General features: G+C 37.9%; 1 protein-coding gene across 2 annotated transcripts in view; it reads right to left on the bottom strand.

Moving 5' to 3' along the window:
- prrt4b (proline rich transmembrane protein 4b) overlaps positions 1–13,777 on the bottom strand; it is a 33,483-nt gene that overhangs the window by 12,208 nt on the left and 7,498 nt on the right. For both annotated transcript variants that reach the window (XM_079869436.1, XM_079869437.1), the window contains exons 2-3: positions 10,449–10,731; positions 4,914–5,928 (exon numbers count right to left, since the gene is read on the bottom strand). In XM_079869436.1, the coding sequence (XP_079725562.1) occupies positions 4,914–5,832 (919 nt within the window). In that variant the 5' untranslated portion in view covers positions 5,833–5,928; positions 10,449–10,731. The remainder of the gene's footprint in view (positions 1–4,913; positions 5,929–10,448; positions 10,732–13,777) is intronic.

The following is a 13,777-nucleotide window of genomic DNA, read 5'->3' as shown; positions in this document are numbered from 1 at the left end:
TGCATGCATGTATGTATGTATGTATGTATGCATGTATGTATATATATGTATATATATATGTATGTATGTATGTATGTATGTATGTATGTATATATATATATATATATATATTTTTTTTTTTTTTTTTTTTTTTTTTTTTTCATTTGTGCATATCCATCCATCCAATTACTCTCCTCTGTCTCTTCATGGGTGATTTAAAGATTCTGACTATTACACCAGCTATGTTCAAATGAAGCGTCAAACGTCCCCCGTCAGTCTCTGCCAGAACCACCTATAGACCACAGATTCTCATTAGATAATGACGAATGTTCTTTCAGAGCTAGTTATTCATCTATGAAACCCTCTTTACCTTCATCTTCCTGTCTCGTTCTCCATTTTTACCCCTCCTCCAACTCCTTCCCTGGTCTATATTAATAAAGATGGAATTAGATCAGAATTTGTAATTTCGACCCCTGCACATACATCAATAAATCTCCCTCATAGGGCTGAATGTGTACGTTTGAATGACTGAGTTTGTGTTTGTCTGGGAGATTATGAACTCAATTCAGTACGTTCAAGAGAAAAAAGGCCAGTTTGAATTTCATTAAAAAAGGATCCTTGGGGGGTGGGATTGGGAATCACAAATTTTCCTCCTTTTTTAGATTCAGTAAAGTCACACACAATCTCCACAGACAGTAATGAGTCGGTTAGTGTCTAGACGCTTTAAGAAAGCCTAATCATAGGATTAACCTTTTATGAAATGACAGTGATGTAAATACTGCATTATCTTCATACTGCAATAGTGCATTGTTTGAGAGTGTTTTAGTGACACAAGCTGTGCATACAGCTTACCCAAAACACAGTCAAAATTGTACTACATTGCTTTTCAGCAGTGTTGCCGTGACAACGATCACATTGTAACCAGTCTGTGAGCCGTAACCTTGACAACTGTTTAGGTTTATGATCTGATCTGCTCCTGACATAACCAAAGACCCTTTTAGACAAGTCATTTCAATCGGCGGCCATCTTTGACACGCCTCTCGGGCATGCAAGTGCAGGTCCTATCTCTTTGAAAGGGGAAACATCAAATTCTCCAAAACCGTTCACGAAGCTTACGATTAAATTTCATGTTTGAAATTACCAATGAAATCTGACAACAACTGCCTAAAATTTTGTTTCTACAGGCTCAAATCATGACAGAAAATGACATTTTTCAGGCTGGATCAAGCTAATGCGCAGTGGAAGAGCGGGTCTGACTGTTTCTATAGGAACCGGAACTTCTAACGGCAGCTGCAGTGACACGATGACTTTACCAATCGCCGATTGGCTCTTATTTAGAAGGCGGGACTTATTCCACCATGTTGGGCGTTGCAAACAATACGAGTGACGAGTCTTGTGTTATTCTATAGTCGATGAGATTACTAGGATTTTACCTCAGAATTAAGTGATGTAATCAAATGTTGATTCTTTTGACCGAACAAGAACGTCATATTCATCAGGTCCAGACAGCAGTCACATGTTTGCACTGCCATCTGAATGACCCATGACCTGAATGATCTGTATTGCTCCCATGTTTGAATATGAGTAACTAATAAGCATTTAAGAAATGATGAGACAGATTTGTTAGTGTAGAGGAGGTGAGGTAAGGTCACCACACAACAGCACAGAGTTGTTTTTGCAGTAGGATGGAGAGAAGAAAAAGGGAAACAGGATCAGAGGAAGAATCCTCTAGCAGGCTTCTTATCTACGGAAAGCAGTCAAATCTCACAAAAGGAAATTTCAAGATCAGTTTCATCTTAAAACTTCATATTTCACCCCACAAAATGATATATATAAAAAAATTGTACAGTTTTTTAGTAAGCCTTTGTTTTTGAGTATTTTCATGGCACATATTTTACAATCAAACTCTCATTATTGTAATTGGGCTAAAATATAATTGTTCATAACTGTAATTCAGTAATTATCCTATTTTTATTTTAATTCATATAAATATAATTAACTAAAATGTTTACTTACAATTTACTTTACAAATGCAAATTGAAAGTAATAAAATTACTGTTTTTTTTCTGTATTACAGTAGTAATAAAAATTAGATTTTTCACATTATGAAGGGTAATACATATATAAATAAAAAATAGGCTTCCCCATTACTTTAATGCAATTTTTTTTTTTGATTGTGGGGTGACATATGACCCAGACAGTGTTTGTGAGATTCAGCCTTGTTTCCTCAAGTCTCAACACGAACACGCCTTTCTTTACTGCTCTCCTTTTTCCCAGACTCCCCTCCTCCTCTCAGGTCCAGTGTGGTAATTGACCTTGCTCTCAGCTCCAGCGTGTTTTTGAGGTGGGGGATAAGCAATTTGTGGTTGCATGCACCTCCAGAAGACAAGGTGACCGAAACATTGGTCAATAATATGCTGTTTCTCTCTCTCTCTCTCTCTCTCTCTCTCTCTCTCTCTCTCTCTCTCTCTCTCTCTCTCTCTCTCTCTCTCTCTCTCTCTCTCTCTCTCTCTCTCTCTCTCTCTCTCTCTCTCTCTCTCTCTCTCTCACACACACACACACACACACACACACACACAAATGAAAATTCTGGCCTGAAACCTAAAATTCAGGATTCGCTTTGCCGAAATTTTTTTTTTAAAATAATTAAATACATAATCAATTAGTTAATTCAACGTATTTTATAATTAACCCTCAAATATCTAAAACAGTTGTACAATTATTTAAATTGCACATAAGGCAATTTTTATATCAACTTTTTAATAACAGAATGGTTACTACAAAACAAATTTTGTTGGTGAAATATTAACCATTTTGGCCCAAAAACCGAAGGGGGTTTAGAGGGATCATGTTTATGTAAAAATTCGATTTGATGAAGTTGTTAAAATTGTTACAATTACACTTTAAAAAGTGCCACAATACTGAAATGTTGCAGTAGAATCAATTTGATCAGATTTACGTCTGCCAAATGAAAAATTTAAATTTGAAAAATGCCAAATGATAAAATGTCAATCTCCAGTGCTTAATACAATATGGACAATGCAAAATAAAGTACAAGTATTGAAGAAAACGCTAAATTGATCAGCGAAACTACAGTATTTAACCTTTTGATACAAACAAAACTGTGGGCATGTACCCAAGATTTGCAGAAAGCCAATAACTCTCAGAGAGACGTGGATAGTAGCAGATCCTCTCTGCATTTCCTGTCTCCACCATCTGTAAAGATTCTACAAGTTTGTATTGAAAGGAAAAGAACAGAAAGACATGGAAAAACTCTGGGAGCCAGGAGAGGTTGAAAGAAAACATAAGACTGAAGGACTAAATGAGACTTATGGCTGGAAAAGAAAGAGAGATGCCCAGTAAACGTCATGAGGCCTATTACTGAAAGAGGACAGATAGAGTAAATTGAGAAAAGCAGACTAAATGTTGAGAGAGGCATGCTCAGCATCCATGAACAGGCGGTGCGGAAAAAACATCGTCCCTGAGGATTCACTGGCTCTGCTGACTCTGCCATCGGAATACTGATTACATACCGCCCAACTGGCTGCTTCTCCAGTGCAAATCCCATGCTCACTGTACACACACACACATCTTCCCCGCTCCTTTAGCAGATATCAAACAGAGCCATGTCAATACTGGTTAGCATGCTTAGCCACTTCACATACACCACAGCTAGGTGCCTGGTACACTATTTACAAGGATATCTGGAGAGTTCTTGTGTGCAATCACCTCTATATTGATTTGTCTGGCTGGCACCTTGATCTTACAGGTCTAGATTTTTTTGGATCAAAATGTCAAAAGTCTTTGTGAAACATCTCTCCAGTGGGATATACACTCAACGCTTGACCTTAAATGATGCAAATGTTCGTAATGGAAATACTAACATATTGCTTACTGCATACTACCTAGAGTTTAAATTTAAAAAGTATGTGTAATAGTATGTGCATCATGCAACAACATTACAATATTTTAACAAACTTTCAAACAGTAGTAATGCTACAATATGTTGTTGTCATTGCTGCTTTCATTACATTAGGTCTTAGAAATAAATATGTAAATATTTACATTTGGACGGTTAATCCAGTTTTATGTAAAAAAACGTCTTAACTTTAAGCAGTTGGTCGCAGTATACAGTAAATGTAGCAGGTAACAGTTCCTTTATACATAACATTTGCATACTGTACACTATTGTACATATATATTGTACACACGCATATTTGTGTACAATTTAGATTTTAAATATTTATTTCGATTATTTTCAAGACTTATATTTTCATTTTCCCTTAAATTCTCATTACTGCAAGTTATTTTCATAACTGTAACAATGATTGTCTGAAAACATTGATTTAATTTTGATTTTGCATTATAGTAACAAGAATGATTTGCACTACATCTTATCTATTTAAAAAAAAATGTATTCACAAAATTGCCTTCATTTTCTGTCATGCAAAATTTAATTAGTCTTTTCATGCTGCGACATAGGACTCCCTATAATAGTACAGTACGTAGTTGTATAAGCAGTATGCTATTCCAAACACAACCCATGTCTCCTATGCAGAAGCAAAGCTCTCAGACTCACTACATATACAGATATCAGCAGTAATGGAATGGTTCCTGCTCTTACTATCAGATGAAAGTCATTCTTCTCACTACTTCTTATGCATGTTTCAGGGACTCGGGGGCTATTAATCAATTAATCAGACTCATTGATTTCACTGCTAACCCTTCACTGGTAATCAATGAAGGCTTGGCAACTCATTAAATACACATTTTCAGCTTAAATAGAGGTAAAACAATGAAACGAAGAAACAAATGTAATACACTCATGCCTGCTCAGGAGAGGTTAAATTCTGTCATAATTTTTGATAATTGTGTCAAAATCTTAGATCATATGCTTGGGTTGTAAGCAAACAGAGAAGTTAGGGTTGCCTTACCTCCTGCTGGCAGGGTGGGAGTGGGATCTGGGCCAAAACTTTGCACTCTTTCCCCTTCTGTTGGGCTTGTGGTCTGCTCTACCCATGTAAATCCCTCCAGAGCCTTGCTAGTTGGTTTAAAAGGCGTCCATTCTGGATCCGAGGCCTTGTTTGTTGTCCCCAATGTGTTTAGTTTAGTGCTGACAGTGGTCAGAGGTACGGTAGATACTTCAGGCTTGGGGTCTGCTTGTGGAATGAAATTTGTGGTTTGAAATGAAGCTGTCGTTAGTTCTGGTGTTGTTGACAGAGTGTCTGTGGGTATGGTTTGGTCACTGTAAGGGTTCATGGTTTCCGTAATCTTTCTCAGTGTTGCAGTCAGAGTGGTGCTGGTACTTTGATCAGTGGATACAGTGTATGTTTGTAATTCTGGTTTAGTTATCTGGGGAGATGTCGTTTGTGGGGTTTTCGCTGTGCTTTGGCCATTATTGGGGGGCCAGAGGTCAAGATCATAGCTTTGATCGAGCTTAGAGGGAGGTTTAGTCCCGTCTAATCGGGGTTTGTTCCTGAGTAAGTCATTTGTTGGCAGTTTTTCTGATTTTAAAGGCAGCAGAGTGCCTATCTGAATGGTGCTGCTTTGAAGTTCCTCAATTGTGGTTGCGGTCGGCTGGTATTTTGGGCTGGTTAAGCCCTCCGAATTCAGAGTAAAGTCTTGTGTGGTTGCTTCTGGAAGTGTCGGGCTCACCTTTGTCGTGGCAGACCCTTTAGCCTGACTGAAAATATTAAATGATCCCAAACCGAATGATGGAATTTTCCCAAAAATGCCCCAACCTTTGGAGTCTGCCTTGGTTTGGGTTGTCGGTTTTGGCCCATACCCGCTGAATAACCCATTGATAGAAGTGATGAGAGAGAAGACCACAAGAGTCCCACGCAGAAGCAGCATTCTGCCCCTCTAATGTCGTGCTGGGCCACTGCTCACATGGTGTCTGACTTTCCGAGGAATGCCCACCGGATGCACTGGGCTTCTGCAGCAAATAATCTAAAGTAGAGACAAAAAAAACATTGATATCCTTACTTCAAGTAAGTTATACTATAGACGTTCTTCCATTGCGCCTGTACGCAAACCCATTTAAGTTTAAGCCTTTGAGTTTAGTAGTTTCATACCCAATCTCACTTCTTCCTGCTGTCACAGAGGTGGCCTCAACTCTCCATTGACAGAGCAATTATAGAGGCAGGGCTCTTTAAGAATACTAATAGAAGACTAGAGGTCTCTTTGTGGCAGTGTATATATGGGGGCGGTGTAGGACGTATAGAGGCCCGGTTTCTTTGTGGAGCTGTGGGCTAATTTTGGAGTATAAAGCTGATGGCCTGTAGCCTCAGTGAGAGGAGTTGAATCTGATGAAATTTCTCTCGGAGTGAGATTTGGACTTTTTCTTTCTTTGCAGCCCCCGCGTTCCTCTTTCTCGCTCTCTCACACTCTTACTTTCTCTCCCCCTCACGCAATTGATTTGTTCTCGAAAATGTAATAAAACTCTCTGCTCTCCCACTGGGAATAACATCGGTTGTTTTTGGTCAGTAAATAGCAGGATAAGTATTTTGAAATTCCCTTTCATTTCCTTTCTTTCTGTAACCCAATTGTGTCTTATCCATCTCTCAATGCCCTCTGTATCGCAGAAATAGCCTCCCTCAGAGTCTTTTTTAAAGACAGAACCCCTTCTCAGCTTAATGAGGTTTGCTTACCAATACTAGATTAAACCAGCTAACTGGCTCTGGGCTAATGGGTTTAAAAGAGATTGATGGATTGCAGATTTGTTTTTCATTTAGCGCAAAAATCTGCCACGATCTAAAGATGCACATTGACCTGTGTGATAGTTTATGGATTATTAGTTCCTGGGTAACTGAACAATTAAGAGTCGATATGCATCTAATCGACCCTTTCATATAAGTTTAATGGCTGAAAAAAATAATAAAATAAAATAAAAAAGAAATAACAGCAAATTTACATGAAACATGAAAACATTCTATAAAGATTAAGAGATTAATAAGCATGTAAAGGGTGTTGTATTTTGTTATACAAGTACATAAAAAAATATTACCCACCCCAAACTTTTGAAACTTTTGGTAATGTCATATGCTCACCAGAGCAGATATTTTGAAAAAAAAAAAAAAAAATTCCAATAAAACAGCAATACAATAATACAGTAATATTATTACAATTAAAATACCTTTTGTAATGTAAAATGTAATTTATTCCTGCAATGGCAAAGCTGAATTGTCAGCCACAGTCTTCAATGTCACATGATCCTTCAGAAATCATTCTAATATGCTGCTCTGCTGCCTAAGAATTTTTTTTTTAATTATCACAGTCAAACATAATTGCGCTGCCTAATGTTTTTTGTGGGAACTGGGATGCTTTTTTCAGGAATCTTCAATTGAAAGTTCAGAAGAACAGTGCTTATTTTTTTTATTTTAAGTTTTACTGTCACTTATGATCAATTTAATGCATCTTTGCTGAACATTTGCATTCATTTCTTTGGAAAAAAAAAACATGCTGAAAATGTCAGTTGACATTACTTCACTTTGGAAATGGAAGGTCAACACATTGCACAGTACCCAGTATAATATATTCTGGTTGTACATGTACACAGCATTTTTTACTGACACTATTTCTGGCATACAGTATATGTTTTTTTTGTTTTTTTACTAACGTAACACTCCACAGGGGGCGCTGTTGAAGCCTGGCTGATTCATAGTCATTATTGTCATCACTAGTCAGACTGTTTACTCATACCACACACCACCTGCTTTTAGCTAAGAAGTCCTGTCTTCGGATCTGTCGCTAGCAAGGTGAAAGGTGGTGATGATTCTAGGGGCCCCGACATTAGGGGGACCCTGTGATTTTAACCATTAAAAGCTGTATTACTATCAAAAAATTTATCAGACGCTTTCTCTGCCCTCGCCTTTGTCTTTCACACCTTCTGAAACGTTTAATTTCAGAAGAACAGTTTCGCCAGTGCTAAATGCCTCAGTAAGTCATACCCCACAGGAGCTTGTTAAACAGCACCACAAACGCTGCTGTGTGCATGTGTCAGAGTCTGTGCCAAACAGAACACCTAAATGACTGTATAGCATGGCGCTTTACTATTAGGCCCCTCTCTCTTTTGTTCTTTTCCTGTCTCTATCCATTTCTCTCACTCTCCTTTCCCTCTTTCATTGTCATTTTGTTCCACAGTGCGTTGCAAAGAAAGGGCTTGCCAGAGCAGGATGTAATCACTCAAGCAGAAAAAGGGAAAAAGCGAGTGCTCAAGAGCTACTCCTGATTTAACATTACACATTTAGTCCTCGTCTGAAATCTTTCCCTTGTTGAGTTATTTTATTTTAGGGGATATATTTCACCATAGAGTCTCTAACCCACAATTAATTCTTATACTCATAATCATCATAAAACATATTACAAGTATCATCCAAACTATCACCATTTTAATTTTTACTCAGTGGTTATCAAATGGTTTTGTTTCAAGGTTTTGCAATGGAAGTAGTGGCCAAACATAAGACCAAAAGTGCTTATTAAATTTTGTAGCAGTTTCAAAATCTTGGCAGCCTGTTCGTGTTGGCATTAACTTAATTTCTTTTCCCAATATACATTTTATTTGAGCCACAATACAGTAGATTGCAAATGGATGCACACCTTTTGATATGGGAAGAATTTTTCTACCTTTCAAAAATATATATATTTTATCATACCAATATACAATTATATGTGCATTTTATATTGTGAATTCAGCATTAATTTTTCCAGCTTTCTGCAACCCTGTCAGAATGGACCTAAATTCACCAGTTGAGAACCACTGATCAAAATAACGTTGCGCATCACCATCTATCATAACTTAACCAATGAGAGACAAAATGGAGATACTGTTAATCAGAAGAGGATCTTAATTAAACTATCAGGGGACTGAGAGAAGGTTAGAAGTGTCCTTCTCTCAATATATGTGTGGTCTAGCGCTAAAGGAGGTCTAGCGCTGAGGACCTTCTTAAGTGGTGACAGATCAACTAGTCATGGTATCAATTATTTTAACAGGCCTCTAGACGTGCATGACGGCTCTGGGAATCATTGGCTCACGCCTTCATGAAACCAAAAGATTTATTCACCAAGCCTCTCTGGTTCTTATCTTATAGACATTGTGGGGGAGGGGATATTTATGACCTGCAGCCATAAAAAAAAACACACACAGATGCCCATAAAGGGGTTTTCTTTTAAACACAGTCTAAAGATTTTTAGAGACAGCAAAAGCCATTAGCCTATAACCTTAATCTCAAATTAACCCAACCATGAACCAGAGCAGCCATGGTCTGGTGCATCATGATCTAGTCCCAAACTACAAAGTCTAAGGATGTTTAAGGCTGGTTTACCAGACTACAAAGTATTTTAGTAGTAAAATAGCTTAACTCTTAGAAAAAAAGGTTCAGTGGGGTTCCACGTAGAACCTTAGGGTTCTTGACTCAATTTTAAAGAACTCTTCCTATCAAAAAGGTTCTATATAAGGAGAAATGTCTTAAATTATTGCATAGCCTAATCGTTATTTACATTTTTCTAGTGAGAAAGTATGTTATGTACGAGCTGCTTAATTCATAAAATTGAATTCCATTCCCTCACACTGCGAAACACTGGGCTCGATACTGTTGACTCCATGTACACAATCATTTTCCACATCAACGGCTCTCTGCGTCCTTATAGTTGTCAGTCACCACAGTGTTCATTAACGGAGTGTTATCAAGTTTCAAGCCTGAATGGATCAATCCATTTTTGTTTAGTCTATATGTGCATGTATATTGATGAATTATAAGTCCTGATTATAGTTTTTTGCTCCCAGCCATCCACCATCACTGCTGGTTGTTTTTATTTTATCCCCTGCACACAATATCACTATACACACTCAAAATACATAGTTAAATTCGTCTATCATTCAAATTATTTAAGATGTTTTTATACGCGCATATCAATGTGGTCCGAACAACCTGTTGACATTTGTGACAGATAACTCCTTGGCAATTTCACTGTAATTTCCAAATGTTGCAAATGTTTTCCACTGCTTTCTGTCTTGGCACACACATAATGCTGCTCATCAGGGGTCAATTACACTTGGCTGCGAAAACATGATAAATGACCTGTCACGTTAATGTTTTCGTGGGCTTTTTTTCTTAAAGCATCCGGATCACCTGATTATCTTAAAACGCACAGGCTGCTATGCTGGCTGCCTTCGCCATGGTTACCAGAGGAGCAGAATGCGTCTGAAACGCAGAGCTCTTCCCACACAGCACATATGTGAATGTGTGAAGAGGTCTGAGATGCTACACAACCATCCGTTTAGCATGATCAAGAGCATGAGCTGTGGTTATAGAGCAAATACAGATGTTTATGGACCTGACACACACATTTCTGGCTGATGTTGTCACATTTTATACACCTAAATCAGGATTTACAGCCAACTGCAGTGAGGCTGTAGCTTCTATAATGAAATATTTAATGAAAGAAGAAGGACAGAAGGAGAAACTTACCTTTCTCCCTGAGGAGAAGAGGAAAACAGAGAATCCAGAACAGCCACCAGCACTCCACTGCAGGAGAGAGAGAGAGAGATCTGTCTCTCTGTGCGTGTGGGAGAGAAATCGTTTTTGGTCACACACTCTCCCTCCCTCTTTCTCTCTCCTCCCCTCTCTCGCTGCATCAGTAGTCTAGTGTAGGATTCAGATGCACAATATCTGGTCACACCTCGCTGAGCAGATTGTTAAAGAGTAGAGAGCAAGCACTGTACAGCAGGCAACCGTCAAGGAATTAAGCATCCTGCACAGAAGAAAAACACACATGCTCAAAAACACACCGTGAATACATAAACGCACATGCGCCATAGCATATACATATAAATATGTAGCATTCAAGCATGCACAACAATTATACAAGATACATACAAGAATTATAAAGCAGAACGTACACAAGAATTAGAAATATTTTAATATTTAATAATATTTTAACATACATTTTATTTACATTCAATTTAAAATGTATAATAAATTTATTTATGTTTAATTATACAATTTTATACATATTCTTAATGAATTATTAACTGAACTTTTAACCTAAAACGTGTCAAAAAAATTTAATTTGTAGAAACTCTGTCTCTGACGATCATAACAAAACATTGCAGCACACTTTAGCCCACATTAACATGCCACCCTTCTGAGTTGACTTTTGCCACACTTCGGCTTCTTGTCAATAGAATGCCTTATCTCTGATCCCAGTCAAAGATAGCCAATAATAATCCATTCACAATGTTCCTCCTGGGAGAGGGAGCATTCTGGGATATGATTGCCTCTCTGATCCCAAGGAATTCTCCAAATTTAGAAACAATCAGAATTGTCCCATCCCAGGGAAACATAATTTCCTGATGGAAAGCCCAACTTTGTCAAATTGGATGGAGCCAGTAAGTCTCAATGCCAGTTTGACCACACACACACACACACACACACACACACACACACACACACACACACACACACACACACACACACACACACACACACACACACACACACACACACCTATTTTTACCATTTCACTTTTGCTCCAGATCAGTACATCTCACGAGATCAGGCACCAAAGGTAATGGTTTTGAGGACAGGATGTTTTAATAAGGTTAAAGGAGTAGTTCCCTTTAAAATGAAAATTAGCCCATGATTTACTCACCCTCAAGCCATCCTAGGTGTATATGACTTTCTTCTTTCAGACGAATACAATCTGAGTTATATTAATAAACACCCTGATGCTTCTGAGCTTTATAATGGCAGTGCATTGCAACCATCAGTTTGAAGCTCAAAAAAGTGCATCCATACATATTTTTTTCTTAAATTCACAGAGGTTTAGGGAACATATCTGTTTTGATGATTGTCAAATTGTTGGATTAAGGATATATATATGAGCTTGGCTATATACAGTAGTTAAGGTACATTTCTGTCGTTCCAAACCTGTATGGCTTTATATCTTCTGGGGAAGACAAAAGAAGGTATTCTGAATTATGTCTCAGTGTTTTTTGTCCAAAACATGAAAGTCAGTGGGGTCTAGTGTTGTTTGGACCACAACATTATTCAAAATATCTTCTTTTGTGTTCTACAGAAGAAAGAAAGTCAAAAAGGTTTGAAATGACCTGGAAGTGTGTATTTCAGATTAAGGGTTTTGGGATTAGTGTAAACGTTTAGTAAATAATTTACAAAATGATGACATCACATTCTGACTGTGGGCAAAAACATTGTTGCAAAAGGCCCACTGAAGTGCCTTGGAACGCGCAGCTTTGTATGATGCGCTGACTGCCTTTTCAAATAGCCAATAGCGTTTAGTTTACCTCACAGACTGCAAGTCGTACTTGACAGCACCATGGAAGCGAATCTGAGCGCTGCTGATACAATGAATTCTAGCAATTTCATTCTCAAAGGGGTCATATAATGCCATTTTTGTACAAGTTAATACGACTCTTTAGGGTCTAAATGAAAAGTTTGTAATATACTTTAATTAAAAATTCTCATTAGTATTGTAAGAAAACACTCATTTTACCTGGTCAAAAACAGCTCTGTTTTCAGCACGCCATTTAAGTGCATGTGTCTTTAAATGATAATGAGCTTTGCTCACCCCGCCCCTCTGTTCTGTGAGGCGTTTTGTTTTGACACAAAACACGTGGAGTGTTGCCTTGACAACAGTTGAGGGTATATTTTGGAGAAAGAATGGCAGCGGGAGTCTCTGAAGACACATCTGTGCAACCGTCTCAATTTGAACCGGAGTCGGACCCGGAACAAGATGACGGCCCCGAAGAAGTTTGACAATCAAGGCTCGAACAGGACGTTTCTGAATGGTTGGTTAACGTAATGTAACTTTGATCTATCTTTGTATGTACTGGCAGGGTAGAGTAGTGAGATACGAATGCTATGTGTTTACTGATGTATACGTTACAGTAAACGTACAGTTGGAAAACAGAATAAAACTCGAGCGCTTGAGCAACCGAACACACATCTCCAACTTATTTTGCTCCGTGACGTGTCAACCAGGTGGTATTTATAGCATAGGGGGCGGGACGCTTTAGATTCTAGAGAGCATTTGATTGGACAGAAGATGTGATGAGAAGCTGAAGTCCATGGTGATGTCATAGAAATCCGTGATCCATTTTAGCGGAAGTGAGAGACTGTAAGTTTTAAATGCTTATATCTTCTAAATGTGAATTTGGTCATTGTTTTGGAACACACCAGCATATTCATAACCTTAAGGCTAACATATTCATACCAAAAGCTAAAAAAAACTAAAATTTGGATTTCAGGGGGCCTTTAAAGTCCCCCTGTGGTGAAAATCAAGCTTTTAATGTTGTGTATATGTCTATGTGGTGTTTTTAATATGCTTTAAGACAAACCATGTGCAAATTCATAAGTCAACACCATTGCTGAGTATTTTCTCCTTAAAACTGCAGTGAACCAAAGACAGTCTCAAAAACACGGTTTGAAATCGTCTGTGTTTCTTAGGTCATAAACTACCTTGTAACCTTAAGCTTAAACTACCTTTAGCATTTCATTAACTATTCTCTGAAGCAGGGGAGTCTCAAGAGAAGGCAGGTTATCCTGGTATATTTTTCGGTTGATATTAAAAATATTGGGTTCTTTTAGCAATACAACAGGTGAATTATGTACAGTATATAATGTATATTACAATGTTATGATAAACTATATGCCTTTCTTCATTGACGTTCAAAAGCATTTCAAAGGAGACTGAGATGGCAAACGGGAACATGGTTTGTGTAACATTAGCAACACATTATTAGCTTTTTGATAACGTAGTCAAGCCAAAGGCTAATCAT

Source organism: Squalius cephalus (assembly GCF_949319135.1).
Source record: "Squalius cephalus genome assembly, chromosome: 4".
In the NCBI taxonomy this organism is placed as follows: domain Eukaryota; kingdom Metazoa; phylum Chordata; class Actinopteri; order Cypriniformes; family Leuciscidae; genus Squalius; species Squalius cephalus.
This window is presented reverse-complemented; position numbering and strand designations above follow the sequence as displayed.